We start from the raw sequence: 20037 nt of genomic DNA on the forward strand, positions 1-20037 counted from the left end.
TTATATATGTGTGTGGTTATTTATCATTACATAGTTCTTTTTTATTTTAATCTCACTTTTCATATATAAATATTTTTTTATTTTGTTTCATTTTTATTGGCTATTCTTATGTACTATATTTTATGGGAACTAACTAATATAGTTAAAACATAAATAAAAATAAAAGTGAAAATAAGCGAAAATAAAAATAAAAGCGGAAGCAGCAACTCCAGAGGCGGAGGGTCTGCACATCAAAAGTGTTTTCTGAGCGTTTCTAAATTGTATTGCGTAAAATGGGGGATATTTGTGGAATGTATAGATGCCGATCTTTAAAAAATGGAAAAATATATCGAGTATTCCTTTTTAACTTATTTGCATGCTAATCTATTTCGAAATAGTTTTTACTTTTAAATGCTTTATGATAATCTATTGCATTATCTGAAGTTGAAAAGTTATGAATATTACTTTCCTTATTATTGTTAAACAAAGTTTTAATGATATTAATTATATCTAACTCATTATTACATGTATCTGTTTTTTTTTTCGATTTTTTTTTATTTGAATCCGTTATTATTATTGTATCATTAAACATGAAATCATCCATTACATCTTCAATTTCCATGGCCCCGTTGGTTCTATTGTCATCTTTTTAGAAATTCAAACACACATATATACATTATCAAAAGGTGCACAAGTTTATCTGCATATTTTCTATATTTTTATTTTTTACCTATTTTTTTTCCGTTTGTTTTTTTGGGGAGTTCAATTTCTTCCTCTAATGTTGTATTAAGATCGGGGGGGTGTTTATTTCCATTTCCTTCTACATTTTTAGAAGGTTCTAATTCTTTGATTTTTACAAATTTTCCTGAACAATAAGTTGAGTGACTTCTCCCTAAAAAGTGCATTTTGCTTTCCTATTTTTATCAATTTTTGTCAATTTTTGATTTTTTTTATGGCGATATTTTTAACATACACCACTTTTCCTTTGGTCCCGGTGGGCGATTCATGGATCGTTTTATGTATCCAAAATGTGGAGGATATTTTCTGCAAATCCCCTTTTATATAAAAAGTATTATTGAATAGATAAAATTTTGTATCGATGTGTAATTATTATATATTTTTTACATAGAATCATGTGCTTGTATTTTTGACAATTTTGTCTATTTTTTGTCTGTTTTTTGACTACTTTTGACTATTTTGGCTATTTTAACTATTTTTTTACTGTACAACGCCAAACATGGTTTCGGTAAAAATGAACTTCATCATGAAAACTGTGATAGATGCTTATATTTAAACCCGTCAATTTATTTATTCTATACATATGTTTTTTGAATTCCTAAAATAAATTAGAGAAATAATTTTGGTGAGCATATTGTTTTATTTGAGTTATTTTTTCATTTTAATATTTTTGTTTTATAAAATATTTATATTACAGGACCATGTCCATCGTTTTTATCAGTTTTTTTTTGATTTAAAAATAAAAAGGCGTGAATCATTTCATGTAGTAATGTTTCCTATAAAATATAAGAAATCGAATTCATAATAAATGTTTAGAACCATATATTATTTTTTCACATTTTTTAAATACTTACTTTGTATTCTTTTATTTTTCGCAATTTTAGTAAAGGGAGTGATAGTCTAATACAACAATATCCAGATTTCTGAAAATATAAAATTTGTATATATATCAAGAAAAGTTTATTTATAATTTTCTGTATATATATATTTCATTTATTCCCATTTTTAAAACTTCATAAAAGATTATACTTTAAATATACATATCCCAGCACATAACTTCATTTTATTACTCCATTTTACTTGTACACTTTCTAATCTATTGTAAAAATATTTCACGTTATATTCTGAAAAAAGTTCATATAAATCTGGAAATTCTGTATCTTCTTTAAAAAAAAATATATGAATTTTTTTAGTATAAAGCTACACATAATGTAATGATTAAATAACTGTTTGCAAATAAATATTGACACATATATTTATGCGGCATGTTGTTTATTTATGCAATGTTTTGTTTACTTACTCGATTCGTCATAAACCACGATATCTTCTACACATTCTATACTTGGAATGTGATGAATAATAATTTTTTTCTTTTTTTCGTTTTTTTTTTCTTTCTTTTTTTCTCTGATTCGGTTCCTAGCATAAGAATCTTTTGCATTTGACGAATCTGTGCTGGAATCAATTTTTATTGAACTTAGTTGGCGTATAACTTCAAGAGTAGACAAGTCCTCGTCATGTTCTTGTACATCTTTTTTATAATCACTTTCTATATTATTTTGATTCGAATTTTTTACAGCATTGTCACGTTCGTTTGAAAATATGGAATTGTCTACAATTTGTGTGAAATATTTGTTGTCATTTTCATTCGAAATTAAATAAAATGATCTATTTTTCTGTCTTCTTTTTTTCCCACTTTTTTCCAAATATTCATTTTCTACAGACGTTAATTTGTTTATCTCATTATACATTTTTAAAATTTCATATTTTTTGAAAATGCGAATATATATTATTAAGAATGAAAAGAAAAATTTTTATAACTTGATAATTTTCATAATTTCATAACTTGATAATTTTCATAATTTCATAATTTTCATAATTTCATAATTTTCATAATTTCATAATTTTCATAATTTCATAACTTGATAATTTTCATAATTTCATAATTTTCATAATTTCATAACTTGATAATTTTCATAACTTTGTAATTTCATAATTTTCTTTGTCTTTTCTCTTAATTCATATTAATATATTTTATTATTTATGTTTTATTTTTTATTTTTTTATAACATTTTTTTTTGATACTTTTCATGGATTCAAAGAAAAAGACGATAACGTGTGCAGGCCCTTTTCACGCTCTACATTTATTACTCATTCATTTATTCATTTTATCTATATTATTTACGTTTTAACTATTTTATGAATAAAAAAAAATCGAAAATTATTATTCGCGTTACAGGAAAAGAAAGTTCAATATTAAATACCAATATTTACCACAATGTTCAAAACATTTCGTCTTTTTGTCTGTTCACTAAAACAATACACATAAGATATACATATAATATACGGATATTTATTTGTTTTCGTTTCCCTATTTCCTAAGGACTATAAAAATGTTTACTATTCTTAAAAATTAGAATATTTGAGAAAATGCATAACAAATATATCCATATATAATGTACATATGTGTTATTTGTGAATTTTGTTTTATTTTTCTTCAACATATATTTTCATAGAATATTTTTTAATATACCATTATACTGTCGAAAATATTAACTACAAAAAAATGTGTAATTATAAAATTATACCGGTGCATAATAAAAATGAAACAATGCTACAAGAAAAGATATAAAAAAAAAAAAAAAAAAAAAAAAGAATAATATTATACATAATCAATTTTTGTAAAATAAAAAAATACATATAGCCCAAAAAATCGGAGAGCAATATTTTTATATGATTCTTTTTTCTATAATTTTTTTTGTAATTTTTTTATTATAAACAAAATTGTACTTTATTAAATTTTTTACTTATATTTTCAAATATATGTAAATCTATATGCATGTGCAGGTATTTATGACCCAAGCCAAGATGAGCAAATCAATATTTTTCCTTTTTTTTTTTGAAAAAAAATGATTGTATTCCGAAAGGGAAAGAATATATTCTTTTGTTCGCATTGGAATGATAATACATTCAGGATTCTCCCAAATATTTCAAAAAGGTGTGTTTGCAATTTATTACCAAATTGTTTTATAAAAGTAAATTGTTTGAACCAAAAGCTTAAAAGGAAATGCTTCGCAACTAGCCACAATGAGGATATTTTGAAAAAAAAAAATTGCAACAATGATAACAATATAGCTAGTGAAAATAACAATACCGATTGTAACAAAAATTTATTTGTAGAAGAACTCAATAATGTATTTAAGGAGTTTCCATTAGAAAATAAAAATAATCTAAGTAATGAAGATATATTTATTTCTATAAATTATAAAGAACATGAAAATAAACAAATAGGAAGCATTCTTAAAATGGATGATAATACATATGGTATAGTTTTACAATTAAATAAAAATGATACTATTATTGGTAGAATAAAAAATGTAAAAAAAGAATGTATAGAAAATTTATGTGGAACAGACTTAGGAAATATGGAAGATAATAAAATGGGGTGCACAAATGTATATTCTCCATATGAATATCTAAATTATCTATATTTAAAAAATTGTAAAAAAATAAACATATTTAATATAAATAATAAAGAAATGTTTAGTAAAATGGTAATAACAAAACAATTATACACCAATAATTTATTAATTGATTTATTTTATAAAATTAATTATGGTCAAAAAATATGTATTATAGGAGAAAAAGACCAAGGAAAACAAAATTTATTAAATTCAATTATTTATGAAAATTTACTCGTTAATTTGATTAAAGAAAATGAAAATTTTTTTATTATATGCTCAACTAGCCATAAATCAGAAATCACAAGTATTTTTCAAAAATTATATGAACAATTCAGAAAAAACAAAAATTGGCTAGATGGAAATGGGGAAAAAAATAATGATGATCAAAGATATCAAGAAGAAACTAAAATAGACAAATTATATTCAAAAAATTATACATATGAAAATATAAAAATTCCAAATGATATATTACTAATAAATTCAGTACCACAAAATGATACAAAAGTAGCAACATATGTTTCACCAGTGTTGTCTACATATAATTTACACATGTATAAAAATATGTACAAAAATGTTATATTAATATTTTATGACGTTGAAAAATATAGTAACATTGTTTTAGACTTACAAAAAGAGATGAATATATTAATAAAAAATTATTATGAAAAAAAAGAAAATATCAAAATAAGTAGCGAAAAATATGGGCACAATATTTCAACATTGCCTTTTTCAATGTACACAATTTTATCGAGATATCTTTCCTTAAGCATGTATCCTTATATTAAATATCAAAATGTAAATGATCAACTTAAAGATGATAGTAAACTATCAAAAATGAAAAATGGAAAACTGGATGAAAATTATTCAGATGGCAACATACGCTCATTAGGAAATTTCAAGTATTCTGATTTGGTAAATATGAAAAAAGAAAAAAATGAAAATAGTGCTATTTCAATAAATAGTACAACAACATTTTTATTTTTAGATAATAATGAAAAAAAAGAAATGACAGACATAAAGAACTATGCATTATCCTTATGTGAAAATAGTATATATATATTTAAAAACAAATTAGGAATATATCCCGAAATAAATATAAATAATGTTATTAAAAATTGTACAATTGAAAATAATAAAATATGGGAATATTTTAAACACGAAATTAGACAAGTTTTTGATAAAAGAAAAGAATTAATGGAGTTAAATGAAAACAAAAAAATGATGAATATATATATAGACCATTGGGAAAATGAAGATCTTATTCATTATAATAACATTTATTATATATTGATGTATAATAATTCGAAAATATTTAATTTAAATACATTTTATCAAATCATTTTTTTAAAAATATTATTTAGTTATAATTTTACAAATGAAAATATATCCCAAAAAAGTATTCAAGCTTTTTATAAAAAATTCTTTTATTATTATTTTCGCCATAGTAAATATTTCTCACATTTACATGCCCAGTATTATACAAATTTGTCTTCATTTCAAAAGAAAGAAAATGCACACAATTTTCTTCAAAAAATAGAAACCATCTTGAGGTATACAAAACCATATTTTAGTTAAATTTTATAAAAAAATAAAATTATTAGTGGCATAACAATACACCATCAAGAAAAACAGATTGTATATTATTACTATTTGTATAAGAAGAATTAGTTATTATTTTTGAAAATTTTATTTTTACATTTTTTTTTTCTTAACTTGAACAGAAAAAATGAGGTAAAAAATATCCTACTGTTCATTTCCATAAATATCATCATAATCATCATTATATGTATCGATGTCATTATCTGCAATGTTTGAATACTCTTCTTCTGTTTCATATTCATCATTTTGATATTCATCAAATTCATTAATTATGTTTGAATTACCATCATTATCTATATTGTCAATGCTTTGAATTGTTTTTATATCTTTTTGATTATTATTATTATTATTATTTGATTGATTATTTTTTTTTAATCTTTCTATTTCGGAAAGATCCGAATCATTTAACTCATCAACATCTGACAAAATTGATTCATTAATAGAAAGTTTTGAATTTTCATCATTAAAATTATTTACATGATCTATTTCTTCTTTTTCAAGTTTGTTTTGTTTTGTTTCATCATTCTCTGTGTTAATTTCTTTATCTATTTTTGCTTGTAACATAATTTGACTATTATCATTTTTGTCTTCCTTTTTAAGTTCATCTTTTATAATTATTTTATCGAGGGAATCTATTAATACATTTTCTATATACTCATTGTTTATATTTATGATTACATGGAATGCACTAGGAGATCCTAGTAACGTTCCTATTATGGGTTCTTGATTTTTATTTTTAAAAAAACAAATAACTTTTCTCCCTATGTTTTGATTCCAGTCCCGTCTACAAACTAAAATATTTTTACTAGGTAATGAAGAAACAATAAGTTCATAAAATGGTAAAACATAAATATCTTCTTCAATTTCTAAATCTTTTAACCTTTTAGCAATTTTTTTTATTAGTTGTTTTAAATCAAATAAAGTTATTTTATAGTTTTTTCCCTCTTCTACAGTTATATATATATCCATTTTTCCAGCAGACCATGAAATATCATATAAATCCAAATTAGATGCTCTTCTTAATTCTTTATATGGATAATCATACATTATTACATCTCGAATAACTTCTTTTGTTCTTTCTCTCCAGTAACAGTTTAACGAATCATCCCATTCATATAACATGTTATCAATTGGTGATTTGGGTTTATTATATAATATATTATTTTCAAGAAGACGAAATTCTTCATTTGAATTATTGTTATTATTATTTATTTCATTTTCTATATCATTCAATGTATTTTTTTTGACAATTTCTTCATTCGCATCTTGTGTGTAAAAATTGTTTTGATTTTTTTCATCAAATTGATCCATTGTTAATAACCTATGACCACCTGCTGAGTATTCTTTATATTTTTCTATTATTTCATCATTTTTTTTTTTATATTTTTTTCTTAATTTTAAATATAATTGTTGTATTTCAGATGGTAACATTTCAAATTCCTCTTTTGTTAATCTCCAGTTTTTTCTAGAATATTTACTTCGCTCATTCCATTTTTGGAATTCATATTTTGCCTCCTTAATTGTCTTTACATCCTTTTTATAATATAGTTTTCTTATTTCATCAACAGTTTCTGGTAATGTTTCCGATTTATATTCTTCTTCGTTTTCTGTTTCATTATTATCACATTTGGTTTTATTTTCAGTAAGCATCTTTTTTTTATATTCAAAATATTCCTTTTTATCATATGAAATATTATATTCTATTTCCATATCTGTTTTTTTAAATTCATAATTATTATTATTTTTTTTTAATTCATAAAAAGATGGCCATGGCCCAATACCATTAAAGTATGCATCATATTCGGTAAGGTCATCTTCCATATCACTTTCAAGAAAACAATCTACTTGGTAAATTTTTTGATCCTTATTTATATATTTTTGTAAATCATATGGTATATTAGATTGGTTATTTTTATCTATACTTTTAATTAAACTTGGGTGTATATATTTTTCATAATTTATATCATTTATATAATCTTCTATTGTTGGATTAGTAGATTCTTTTTCTTTATTTGAATTTTCAACTTCTTTCTTTACAATACTACTTTCGCTATTTTCATTATTCTCTTCATTTCCTCCTTTTTCACTATTGTTCGATTCGTTCCATTGTCTTGTATATAGATTATCAGGAACTGTTATAAAGGGATATCTACAAGTGCAAAGAAAAGAGTTTAAAGAATGCTTGAAGTATTTATAACTTATAAATTTATATACCACTTTTGTGAAATTTATTTACTTACATTGGCTCTTGTGGAATATTATACTTTAAATATTCATCAGGAATATTGCTATCGAGTAAATTTGAAATTTTTATTGAATACAATTTTTTATGTTTTTTCTTTTTTATTATATCTTTTATATTATGTGACGTTTTATTAATAAAATTCAAATATTCTCTTTTTGGCGGATTTATGACAAAATATTGGAACCTAAAGCAATATGAATAAAGTGTATAATAAATAATTTCTCTGTTATATATGTACGAAAATAAGTATGATACATTTAATTTCCAATTAAAGAAACTGATTTTTAACACTCTTCATTTCATACACACAAACATGCTAAATGATGATTTCTATTTTTGCTTTTACCTTGATATGTGCTTACTATAACATACTATTTCAAAAATTTTTGTACATAAAAAAAATATTAAAAAAAATCTATATATTTTCCATATCTGAATTAAAAACATTATATAGCCTATAATCTTCAAATAATAAGGGGTAAAAAAACAAACAAAAAATAACTTATATATTCATGATGCTTTTAATATAATTTTTTTATTTTGCTAAATATTTAAATCGGTTGGCATATGCATTGAAAAAAGCAGACGAAAAAAACAAAAATTACAAATTATAAAAAAAATAAATATACTAACAAGCAGAGGAATACACATAATTAATATTCATACTACATACCCATATGTAAGTAGTTTCAATTCAAATAAGAATGCACATAAACTTTTTTTCTTTTTTTAGTCACCTTAAAAATCCGAAAAATATAAATTATTATAACTCATACAAAAATAGTAAAATTATTGTAGAAAATATTGACATTCTTAAGTAGATTTTTCTTTGACTTTCATTTTAGTTCGTTTATTTTTACACAAAATGGATAAAAAATAGTTAGCTAGCTAATTCCTAAAAAAAAATAATAAAAAAAAATAAAAAGATACAGTTTGTATCCCTCTATGGCATTTCCCAACTATAACTGCTTGGGAAATTAAAGAACATATGTGCCCAAACTGTGGTGAAGACTTGATAATAATTTAACCTCCTTTCGCCAAGGTGTAAACGAGTTTATGCTATTTCATATATGCATTGTTAGTTTTAAAAAGTTACAACAAAAATTGAATAAAGTTATGGATATGTAAGTAAATAAATGAATAATAAAATGATAGAACATGACGTAAAAAATACTGAAAAATCGTTAAAGTAGCTGCAATCCAGGCGAAATATCACATTGCCATTTTAAATAATATCATATATTAAATGCATAATATGCGCACACACATACATGCAAATAGTGCAACGTTAAATAGCCATAAGTAGCTAGACATTTTTTAAAATATGGGTATATAAATTTAAAATAGCTCCCATTAAATCTACCAATATTTCGGTACAATCATAATACAGAATTGAGTAAGACGAAAAAATGCATGTGGTATGTGTGTGTATTTTATTCGAAAAATAAAACCCATTTAAAAAATATATTTACTATGGAATTATTTACATGCCTATGACATTGAATAATATGAACTGTTCATGTAAAAATAGTACACACATAACATTTTATATACGATTTGCATCTAATTTGACTAAATACTCAATATCATTTGGTGAATTGCTAGTCCATTTTTTTGGTGCCGTGGGCGGGAGATACCAATCAGCTTCATCGATATTTTTCGTGCCTGCTGATTTAATAATTAATTTTAAAAATTCATGTTTCATTTGCTCAAAATCCTGATATACTTCATTTCTCTTTTCAATTAAATAACCACATGCCTTAATACCATTATTTATTTTTGCTAATCTTAAATATTTTGCTGAACTATCATATTTAAAAGTAGCTGTATATATAACCTTAAAAATAGTTAATATATGATCTCTAAATTTAGAAGAATTGTTAGGCTCAACAAAAATAATATATGAATTCCCTTTGTTATTTTTACAATTTTGTAAAGAATCTGATAAACTATTAAACATTTCAACGACTGAAGGTGATATTTGAAGGTCTTCTTCCCAATCAAAACAGTTTCCTATATTATCCATTCTACAAGTAATATAATCTAGTGTACTTTTTGAAAAAATATATTTAAATGCATGCATTTTAATAAAATATGTTTTTGTGTTTTGAGGTGATATATTTGATTGTGTAACTACAGCATTTAGATAGTCATCTTTATAATATTTCATATCTAAAACTTTAATAAATTCAACCTTTCTTTTTAAAAATAAGTTGTTTAATTTTTCACATTTTAAAGCCTCTCTACTAGCTAATCCACTAAATTCTACACCAATATATCGCCCAACAGTTCCCCATTTTTCAAACATTTGTACAGCCATAGGATGATTTCCATGTCCTATTTCCATTATAGGATCATTTTCGCTTATAGGAGATGAATATTCCTTATTATCTATTTTTATTTTTTTGATTTTCCCTTTTAAAAGTTCGGTTATTATATTAACTGCTAATTCAGTAGTAAATCCTGTAAAGGGACGTACTTTATCAACATTTTGTGTGTAATAGTTATCCCAACATTTTTCTTCATCTTCTGGAATAAAATCATGTTGAACTTGCTCATTTGAATCAATAGTATTACTGTTATTTCCATTACTACAAGAATCACTACCTTTCAATTGTTCATTTTTTAAATTCTCGATATTTTCATTTAACATTTTATTAATTTTTGATTTAATTAACCTTTCACTTCTTTTTAATGGACTATGTAAATATGATACATATTCATTTTTAATTTTTTCTGGTAACTCATTCATATTCGATTCGTCAATTATCCATTTATTTTGCTTTATATCTTCTTCGTTTTCTTGAAAAATATATTTTTTTCTATCTTTTATTGGAGTGTGTAAATGGATTAATTCGTTATATACTGACTTTCTTTTTATACTTCTTGAACATAAACTTTCATTATCTTTTTTTTTATCTCCATTTATTTTTCTTTTATTAGTATATCTCCTTTTTGGAGTAGTAAATATGGAAATTTTATTTTCACCATCATCATAATTAAATAATTTAGATTGATTAAACTTATTTGGTGTGTATACTCTTTTTTTATTTGATGAATATCCTTTTATATAATTACAACTATTATCATTCCCTTTATTACAAGGTGTTTTATCACAAACATTCATCATTAAATCATTAGAAAATCCATCAGTATTAGAAAATTCGCTCATATCTGCAAGCTCTTTTATTTCTGCAAGTTCATTCATCTTTACAAAATTTTCGCTCAATTTTTTTTCCTGATCACATAAATCTTGCCCTTTTTGCAAAGAAGGTATATTTAAAATATTTTTTTCTAACTCTTCGTTTAAATTTGATATACCTGATTTCTGCAAACTCACTAAATTGCAGTATTTTTTCTTTTTTTTAACGAGTTCGCAACTATCTTGACTGTTTTCGGTTTTGTAAATGCATTCCTTTTGATCTATGGTACTCATTATAGCAACTTTTATATATTTCTACAAATTTTTGTTATTTAGTTTTTATTACTATAAGATAAAGTGGGTGCTTTATGCAACGTCCCTCTTTTTGTGTTTCCGCAATTATGCGTCTATTGTATGTGTTATATGTGTGTGCAAAAGCGTGTCCAAATATGCTTATTTTACTATTTTTTTTTTTTGGTAGCCAAATGAAACTTTTTTATGTATGTACATGTATTTTTCACAAAAAAAAATGAAATATTAATGTGCCAGAGTTTGACAGTTAAGGTAAACATTTAGATACTACGCAAGAAGGCTTTTCCAATTATAAAATACCCTGTTTATCTAGTCGATATTTTGTTTATTTGTTTAGTTACTTGTCAAGTTTCTAGCTTAACCTTTTAGTTTTTTGATTTAATATATGCCTGTATTATCAGACATCCATATAACCTATATTAATTTTGGATCCACAAATGCTAATAAACATTTTAGTTTCAGTAATAATATATATATTCTGTATTTACTCGATATATATATATATATATATATATATTTTGTAAAAGGCTAAAGGTAATAATAAATATATTGATATTCAAATAAGAAAAAAACAAATAAATATATTTTTTATATAATAATTACCATCATTTTATTGTTCTATCGTTTTAATGATAATTACGATAATTTATTTTCTTAGCAACTTTTTTCGATGGGAATGGGGAAATGTATGCATATATATTACAAGTAAATATGTATCTTCAAAAAAAAACAAAAAAAATAAAAGGGTGGAAATAATGTATCAAATGGTTTTGCTTTTTCTTTTGTGGTATTTTCTTTGTTGTATCAAAATTGCCATGCCACATTTATTACTTTAAAAATATAAACATTAAAAGAATGAAATAGGGGGGAAAACAAAAAACAAACTAAAAAGCATATGTTATTTGTATATATTTAACAAATTATAAATATGCAAAAAGTGGCAATTATTTTTGATATACAATATATATTCATTATCTCCAATATTTTTAACTTGATTTTTTCCCTTTTTATATAAATGATACAAGTATCATTATATACAACAATTTAAAAATAAAATTATTCTAATATTTTTTGGGGGGCGGGAGGGAAATAAATTTACATTTAAAAAAAAGTAAACAGAACAATTTTTATCCCCAAATTTATGTAAATAATATTTTCAAAAATGCTATGCTATATATAAGGTAATTTTTTTTAATTCAGTCTAATTATTATACTTATTAGCATTATTCATTATTATTATTATTTTTTTTGGTCGTTTAATTGTATTATTTTTCCTCCCCTTTATTGTATCCCAATTTTCCACTTGCTAATTGTTAGCGTATGATGCATAGTTTTTGAAATGGCATTTGGGGACATACCTTTGGGATTTTTTTTTACTTAAAAAAAATATGCCATATTATTTTTAAAATAAATAACCAAAATCAAATAAACAAATATGAACATATATATATATTATACACTCACAACATGAATCATAAGAACTAAATTAGTTACTATCAAATATTTATGCATAAAAATATAACATGCAAGCATATCATTTGCCATTAAGAATAGTTCACTATTTTTGTCTCATTTTCTTTTTTTACACTTAGTAAAAGGATATCCATTTTAAATGGGGAAATAAATCTTTTGTTTTTTTTATTATCCTTTTAAGGAAACAAAGTGAGCATATAAATAAATACAATATGTTGTAAAAAAAAATTTAAATAAAAAACATGCTTTGACAAAAACAAAATAAAATAATTATGTAACGTTTCATAAAATATTATGATGTCATCCCTTATGCTTATTGATAAATGCAAAAATATAAAATTTAACATATTCAAAATCCAATTGGTATACAATTTTTTCTCATTACGCTCTTTCTACACCCTTTACTTTCTATTCCCAAAGAAACAAATATATAAGTGCAGATATTTTCAATTTTTGACAATATTAAAAAAATGCAGATGGAAATATATTTTCTATCCTCATTTCAACTAATTAATAATAAAAGTCTATCATTTTACGGATATATATATTCTATTTATATAAACAAATACTAATAAAAGTTATTTAAATAATTGATCCGGTTATTGAATCCACTGGGCCTGAAAAAAAATATTATGTTCACAAATAGACAGTTAGCTAGCTAGCGAAAATCACCAAACATATGTATCAGCTATGTGTGCAATGTCATAAATAAAAAATCGACAAAATATTCTTTTAAATATGTACCATTATCCCATTTGGGCTGTCGTTCCCCAGAATAATTAAAGGGTAACTTAGTGTATATCTGAAATTGTTCGAAAAGTGAGATGTATATATGTATTGTATATGTATTATATATGCATGGATGTGTGCAAAATATAAAAACAAATATTAGTATAAAATCAAAAGATAAAGACATTAAAATGTATATATGTATTGGGAATCTTTACATTTGAATTTTGAATTTCAGATATACATGGCCAATCTATATTACAAAACTTTAAATAATAATTTCTCTGATTTTCTGAAACATTTTTAAACTTAGAATATGATTTACAAATTTTACTTTTATAATTTATTGGTGATTTACAAAATCCTTCTTGATTTGACGGTATCCACCCTAAAGGGCATTTGAACGAGTAGTTACGTTGGCAATTCTTTCGATCTATTAATAAAAATATGAATAAGATATATGCAAATTTAATTTATGTTAAAAATATATATATATATACACATAATTGTTTGGATTTTTTGTCATATCATTTAATTACCTTTAAAAGGAAAATCAACATTACAAGAAATGGAAAAGGATTCCTTTTGTTGTGAAGTCATATTAAAAAATCCAATTTCATCATTGCATTTTGAACTTTTTATATAATTTTCTGGCGCACGGCAAAACCCGTTATTTAGTAGAAACCATCCACTTAAAAATGAAAAAAGTAACCACATGCATGTATGTATGTACATATATTTGTTCATATTTGAATTTGCATATATAAATATATTTCCTTTAAACAAAAATATCTAAATGACAATAATTATTTCTTACATTGGGCATGGCACATTGTAATCCCGTTCATATTCATTAATTCTGATATTGTATGGCCAATTAACTAAACATGCAATTTCGATATTTTTTTTTCCTTCTTCAGTATTATATTTTTTAAAGTTTGATATTTTTGGGCATGGCCCATTATAATCATTTGGTGATTTACATTTATACTGATATATTTTCGTCCAATATAATGGACATAGGGAATCAAAATTTGTTTCATAAATCACTGATTTACATCGCCATCTTATTCCACATAATGTTTCGAATTCTTTTTTTTCAGATATGGTTTTATCAGAAAAATCAATAGCACTTCTACATTTATCATTTTTATATAAACTTCGACATACTCCTTTTCCCATGTCAATCCAATTAATAGGGCACACTGAATTGTAATCCGTTCCATATTTACACTTTAAAGGTAGACATTCCCAATTTGAGTCACAAATATCGGCCCAACTTTCCTTCTGATTGTCGTGCAAGTACATTAGCTTTTCCTGTACCTGATTTTGTACCCAGACAAAATGTAGAAAATGCAGAAAATGTTGAAACTGCAGAAAATGTAGAAAATGTTGAAAACAAAACCATTAATACCTCATTACACGGGCCTTTATACGATGGTAAGGGCACGCAACCTGAGCTCGTTCGGAAAAAGTTAAAGGGACATGGCAATGAATAATCTTGAATGCATACCTAATTTGCGAAAAAGAAAACAAAAAAAATTATGGAAAAATAAAATATACAAATACTTTTTTTTTGAAGTATAAATAATTCTTACCTCATCTGAATCATCCGTCATCTCAAAGGTGAAAAAAAAAATGTCATATGTATATATATAAATATATTTTTAAATTAAACGCCCATAAAAAAACATTTTATCATTTACATGCTCAACTTCTTCTATTTTATTAGAATCCATTTTTTTGTATATTGTATCTTTATTCATTGCATTGATAACCTCCGCTTGGTATTTCTTTATATTTTCAGATTCAGTTTCTCTTTCCTTTTTATCTTCATTCTAAGAAGAAAATAAAAATATAATAACCATATTCCAATATTAATAAGAAAAAATTTATTTATAGGAATATATAATTTTTTTTCAATACTTCGCTATCTGATGATGAAAAATTTTGAGCTGCTTCTTCCAAATGGTCAGATAAAAATTCACTGTCTTCTCTGGCTTCTTCTTCTTCTTCCTAAAATGAATATACACATGAATATGTGTGCATATATATTTCTTGAAAATTGTATAAATGTATATGTCATTTAATTCAATGTTTTACTTCAGTGAGGCCCGATGGTGGCAACTCATTGATATTATATTTCTTTTTAATAATATTTTCTGATTCGTTAACCATATCTAGAAATAAATAAAGAAAAATAATAAGTAAAATATATAGTTTAAAAATTATGTAAAGAATTTTAAAATATGTTTTTATTCATATTAAGTATATGTATTTTAAATACTATATATGTTTAGATCCCTATAATAATAAAAGATCTGTCTATATATTTCCATAATATGGTATATTTACAGTTTTCCATTTTTTTCCCTTACTTTTTATATTTTCATCAGATTTGGTACCATTTTTTGTCTCACTTATAATCCTATTCATATCATTTTCTTCAACTTCATTATTATCTTCTGATGGTTCATATCCTTTCGGATATTTATTATCTAAATCAGCGTCTCCAGAAAAGACAAATGTTTTTTTATTTTTTTCATTTAGTCGAATAATGGAATTTCCAAACTTGAGAGCTTTAAAAAGGGACAAAAAAGAAAAAATGACAATATATTTCATTTAATAAAAAAAAGTAAAATTTAAAATATTCGCATTAATATCGATTGAAATAGTGGTAATAACAACGACATCAATTATGGCAACATAAGTATCATCCTAATATGGTTTAAATAAAATTTTAAACTATACATAACAATTATTTTAAAAAAATTTTAAGTATACAAAAATCTTAAATAATTTTGTTCATTTACAATGTATATAAACCTGTGCATTGTTTGATAGTATAATATGCGTAAATGCACACAGATAATAAAGTTAACAATTCATTTTTGTTCTAATAACAAAATGCTTATAATTAAAATGTGTGTAAAAAAAAAGAATTTTAAAGGAATGTTTTTGTGGGCATTCATTTCTTATGTAGACATTATTTTTTCATTTACTTACATAAACTAACTGTATATACACTTTATTATATAGTTTTTTAGTAGAAAACATATTTCCAATAAGTATTCACAATTATGCATACATAAACATATATAAATACTTGTTTTTATTTTTAATAAAAATTATAAGCATGATAAATCATTCGAAATAAATATACCTTTCTATACATTTAAACAAATTATGGTTTTGGCTATTTTTTTTTTCATACATCATGGATCCATCAAATGTTAGTCCCATAACTAGCTTGTTAAAAATAAATTATAAATAAATATTTTAAAATTATATTTAAATGTTATACTAAAATGAAAGAATCTTATCAAAATTGGGAAAGTTGAGTCATAAAAAAACGGAAAAATGTCTCATTAGTATATATAATATCGCAGTATTACATATGTGTATTTTTGCACACAAAATATACCAGGTTAATTTAAATAAAATATGTACGTGCAGGTAAATACAACAAAAAAAAAAATAATAAAATAAAAATACAATTTCGCTAGTTAAGTCATATAATTGTCAAGAAAGTTTCTCAGCTATCTAAAAACCATGCATGTTTAAGAGCCTCTTCAGAAGTAATCCTTGTGTTGTAATCGAAATCGAGGAGACGTCTAAGAAGGTCACGAGCGTTTTTATCCGGAAGTCCAACGCCTGATGGGTCTCGTTCTTGTAATATTTTTTGGAATTGTTCATCATCACAATTATTTTTAAAAAATGTATAATTTTCCTTTTTTTGTTGAAGGAATTTATTTTGAATTTTATCAAATGTATTATTATTATATTTATTATTATAGTTAGCTTGTTCATCATATTTATGTAAGCATTTCCAATTGGGGCACACTGGAGAATTTGGCAAAGATATTAATGAATTATATTTATTAGACATCATATTATTAATAAGGTTATATCTTTTTCGTTTAATTTCAATAAGATTTTTTGTTATAGCGAAATATTCTAGTTTGTTTATAATTAAATTTCTTCCATATATAGAAGAATATTGAAGTGAGTTTTTTTCATTATTTTTCATATCATAGAGAGACATTAACCTATCAGGAGTTTGACTAACCCAAGGTATTAAACATAAATCTGAAAGCCCTTGTATAAAAATTACTTCTTTTAAAATATCTTTAGAATATTTTGAATATATTCGTTTTAATTTCATTTCATTTCTTTTATTTTTTATTTCTAATGGATTTTTGGTGCCCAATACAAATTGCAAAAATAATATTCCAATTCCCCACATATCATAATATGGTAATCTCATAAAATTTTTTTTCATATGCCCAAATAAAGATTCTGGAGGTTGGTATCCTTCTGTTTCTTCTTCCATACTAGGTGTAAAAAAAAATGATTTATTTTTATATTCAACAGCACTACCCCAATCTCCTATTCGAACAGTAAATGGAGTATTTGGTGATACAAATATATTTTCCATTTTAATGTCCCGGTGTGTAATATGTTTTTTATGAGCAATATTTATACCATTTAATAACTGATGCATCAAATCTTTTATTACTAGCATTCCTATATTTTGTTTTTTTATACTCCACCATAATTTACTAGGAATAATCATACCAGAATTATTTTTATCTGTTTCAAAAAGATGCTGTGATAATGAATATCCTTCATTTGCAAACACAATCCATATGAATGTAATATGTTCTTTATTATTTTCACTAGTTTCGGATTCTTTAAAATGTTCTATATATCTACTTATATTATCACAATTTTTAAAAATTTCTCCAAAATATACTTCTCTCATAGCATATATTTCATATTCCTTTTCCCTTTCATCATCATTCAAATTTTGTTCACTTTCATCAACACTTTTTTTTATAAATATTTTTTTCAAAACCACATTTTGAAATGGAACATTTTTATTTAAATTAATACCATACCATATTTCACCATATGCACCTGCCCCTAATTTATTTTGAATAGAATAGTTTACTCTTTTGTTATAATATTTATCTACTTTATTATTTTTTTCATCTTTTTTTTCTGGATTTTCTAAAAATAAATGTTTTGTAAAATCGAGCATTTTGTATTTATTTTTTATCCAATTTGACATTGGTTCGTAAGCTGATTTATCTTCATTGATATCTTCATCTTCCTCGTTATATGCATCACTCAAATAAAAGACTTGATCAAAGTCATAATATGTTCCGATATCAGATCGTTTCTCCTTTTGCATCGACATTTCGATGTCACTATAAATATGTTCATCCCTTATTTTTAAAGAATATAAGGATTCTTCTGAATTGATAACACATTTTGAACAAATATTTTTTTTATTTTGTTTTATTACAGTTGTTTCATTTTGTATTAGTTCTTCCCTTGGTAATTGAATAACCTCTAATTCATAGAATTTTGTTATCTTATTTTTTTTTAAAAGCGTTTTTATTTTTTTTTTAAGATAGTATTTATTATTCAATATATTATTTATATAATGATTATGATCTTTATTTAATTTAAAATTTTTATTTTTTATACTTTTTTTTTCATTACTATATTCACATTTGGTAGTTTTATTATTAACACATTTTTCTTTGTCTTTTTTAATTTGACTTTCCTTAATTATATCACCAATTGATGAATAGCCATATTTTCCTTTACTATTTATATCTGTTAGCATTGAATTACCATTTGTTTCATCAACATTATTTGGCTTAGATACTTTATCATTATTCCCAATAAAGCTAAGATATCGTTGCTTACTTTTTGATGAGTTATTATATACCTCCTTAGCATATGCATACTGATAAAAAAGGGTAATGGTATGTGTTTTATGCTTTTGTTCTTGAGTTATGAAATGCTGAATTATATTTTGTATATACTCAATATAATAACAATATATATAAGAAAAAATATAAAATAATACAATGTAATTTTTTTTACTATATAAAAGTGAAACAATATATGAACTAATAGAAGCTTCATTTTTATCGTTTTCATGATTTCCATTTTCTGAATATATATTAACTTGACCCTCTATATTATCATTGTTATTGTCACTAAATAATATTTCTAGTTTTTCATGTTTTGATGCTAGGTATGGAGGGATAAATAAAATAAGAATATCATTTTGATTATCGTCTATATGGCTTTTCCATATTTCATTATAATTTAAATTGTTCATAAAAAAATGGACATTTATCAAATACCAAAAAGAGCAATAAAAAACTTTAATAAGAGATATTACTTTGCATAATATGCATGTGTAAATTACACATGAATATAATTTCATTTTTTTTGAAAATTTTTTTAATTATATTATATTACAAAAAAAATAGTTGAATAATAACTAGCCAAGTAAATGAAACAATCCAACATTCGTGAAGGAATAAATAAAATTG

At 23.6% G+C, this 20037-nt stretch overlaps 6 protein-coding genes across 6 annotated transcripts; 1 reads left to right on the forward strand and 5 right to left on the reverse strand.

The window, feature by feature from the left end:
- Positions 1-358: 358 nt before the first annotated feature.
- On the reverse strand, positions 359-2465 carry PBANKA_1352100 (SprT-like domain-containing protein, putative; the record flags this gene model as incomplete). The annotated part of the gene is made up of 8 exons (XM_034567153.1): positions 359-624; positions 710-871; positions 953-1034; positions 1202-1315; positions 1413-1493; positions 1572-1640; positions 1747-1880; positions 2018-2465. The coding sequence occupies 8 exons, from the start codon at positions 2463-2465 to the stop codon at positions 359-361; spliced, it is 1356 nt and encodes a 451-aa protein (XP_034423678.1).
- Positions 2466-3623: 1158 nt separating this feature from the next.
- Positions 3624-5753, forward strand: PBANKA_1352200 (conserved Plasmodium protein, unknown function; the record flags this gene model as incomplete). The annotated part of the gene is made up of 1 exon (XM_034567154.1): positions 3624-5753. The coding sequence occupies one exon, from the start codon at positions 3624-3626 to the stop codon at positions 5751-5753; it is 2130 nt and encodes a 709-aa protein (XP_034423679.1).
- Positions 5754-5921: 168 nt separating this feature from the next.
- Positions 5922-8469, reverse strand: PBANKA_1352300 (conserved protein, unknown function; the record flags this gene model as incomplete). The annotated part of the gene is made up of 3 exons (XM_034567155.1): positions 5922-7926; positions 8018-8206; positions 8369-8469. 3 exons carry the CDS (start codon positions 8467-8469, stop codon positions 5922-5924), a joined length of 2295 nt encoding a protein of 764 aa, XP_034423680.1.
- A 1099-nt stretch (positions 8470-9568) lies between these two features.
- Positions 9569-11458, reverse strand: PBANKA_1352400 (conserved protein, unknown function; the record flags this gene model as incomplete). Its single annotated transcript, XM_034567156.1, has 1 exon — positions 9569-11458. One exon carries the CDS (start codon positions 11456-11458, stop codon positions 9569-9571), a length of 1890 nt encoding a protein of 629 aa, XP_034423681.1.
- Positions 11459-13531: 2073 nt separating this feature from the next.
- On the reverse strand, positions 13532-16300 carry PBANKA_1352500 (CPW-WPC family protein; the record flags this gene model as incomplete). Its single annotated transcript, XM_034567157.1, has 11 exons — positions 13532-13566; positions 13694-13751; positions 13897-14111; positions 14218-14369; positions 14496-15001; positions 15093-15191; positions 15277-15297; positions 15385-15516; positions 15605-15694; positions 15782-15858; positions 16057-16300. The coding sequence occupies 11 exons, from the start codon at positions 16298-16300 to the stop codon at positions 13532-13534; spliced, it is 1629 nt and encodes a 542-aa protein (XP_034423682.1).
- Positions 16301-17213: 913 nt separating this feature from the next.
- PBANKA_1352600 (serine/threonine protein kinase, putative) lies at positions 17214-19928 on the reverse strand (the record flags this gene model as incomplete). Its single annotated transcript, XM_034567158.1, has 1 exon — positions 17214-19928. The coding sequence occupies one exon, from the start codon at positions 19926-19928 to the stop codon at positions 17214-17216; it is 2715 nt and encodes a 904-aa protein (XP_034423683.1).
- Positions 19929-20037: the final 109 nt, after the last annotated feature.

The sequence above is a fragment of the Plasmodium berghei genome, assembly GCF_900002375.2.
Source record: "Plasmodium berghei ANKA genome assembly, chromosome: 13".
Classification (NCBI taxonomy): Eukaryota; Apicomplexa; class Aconoidasida; order Haemosporida; family Plasmodiidae; genus Plasmodium; species Plasmodium berghei.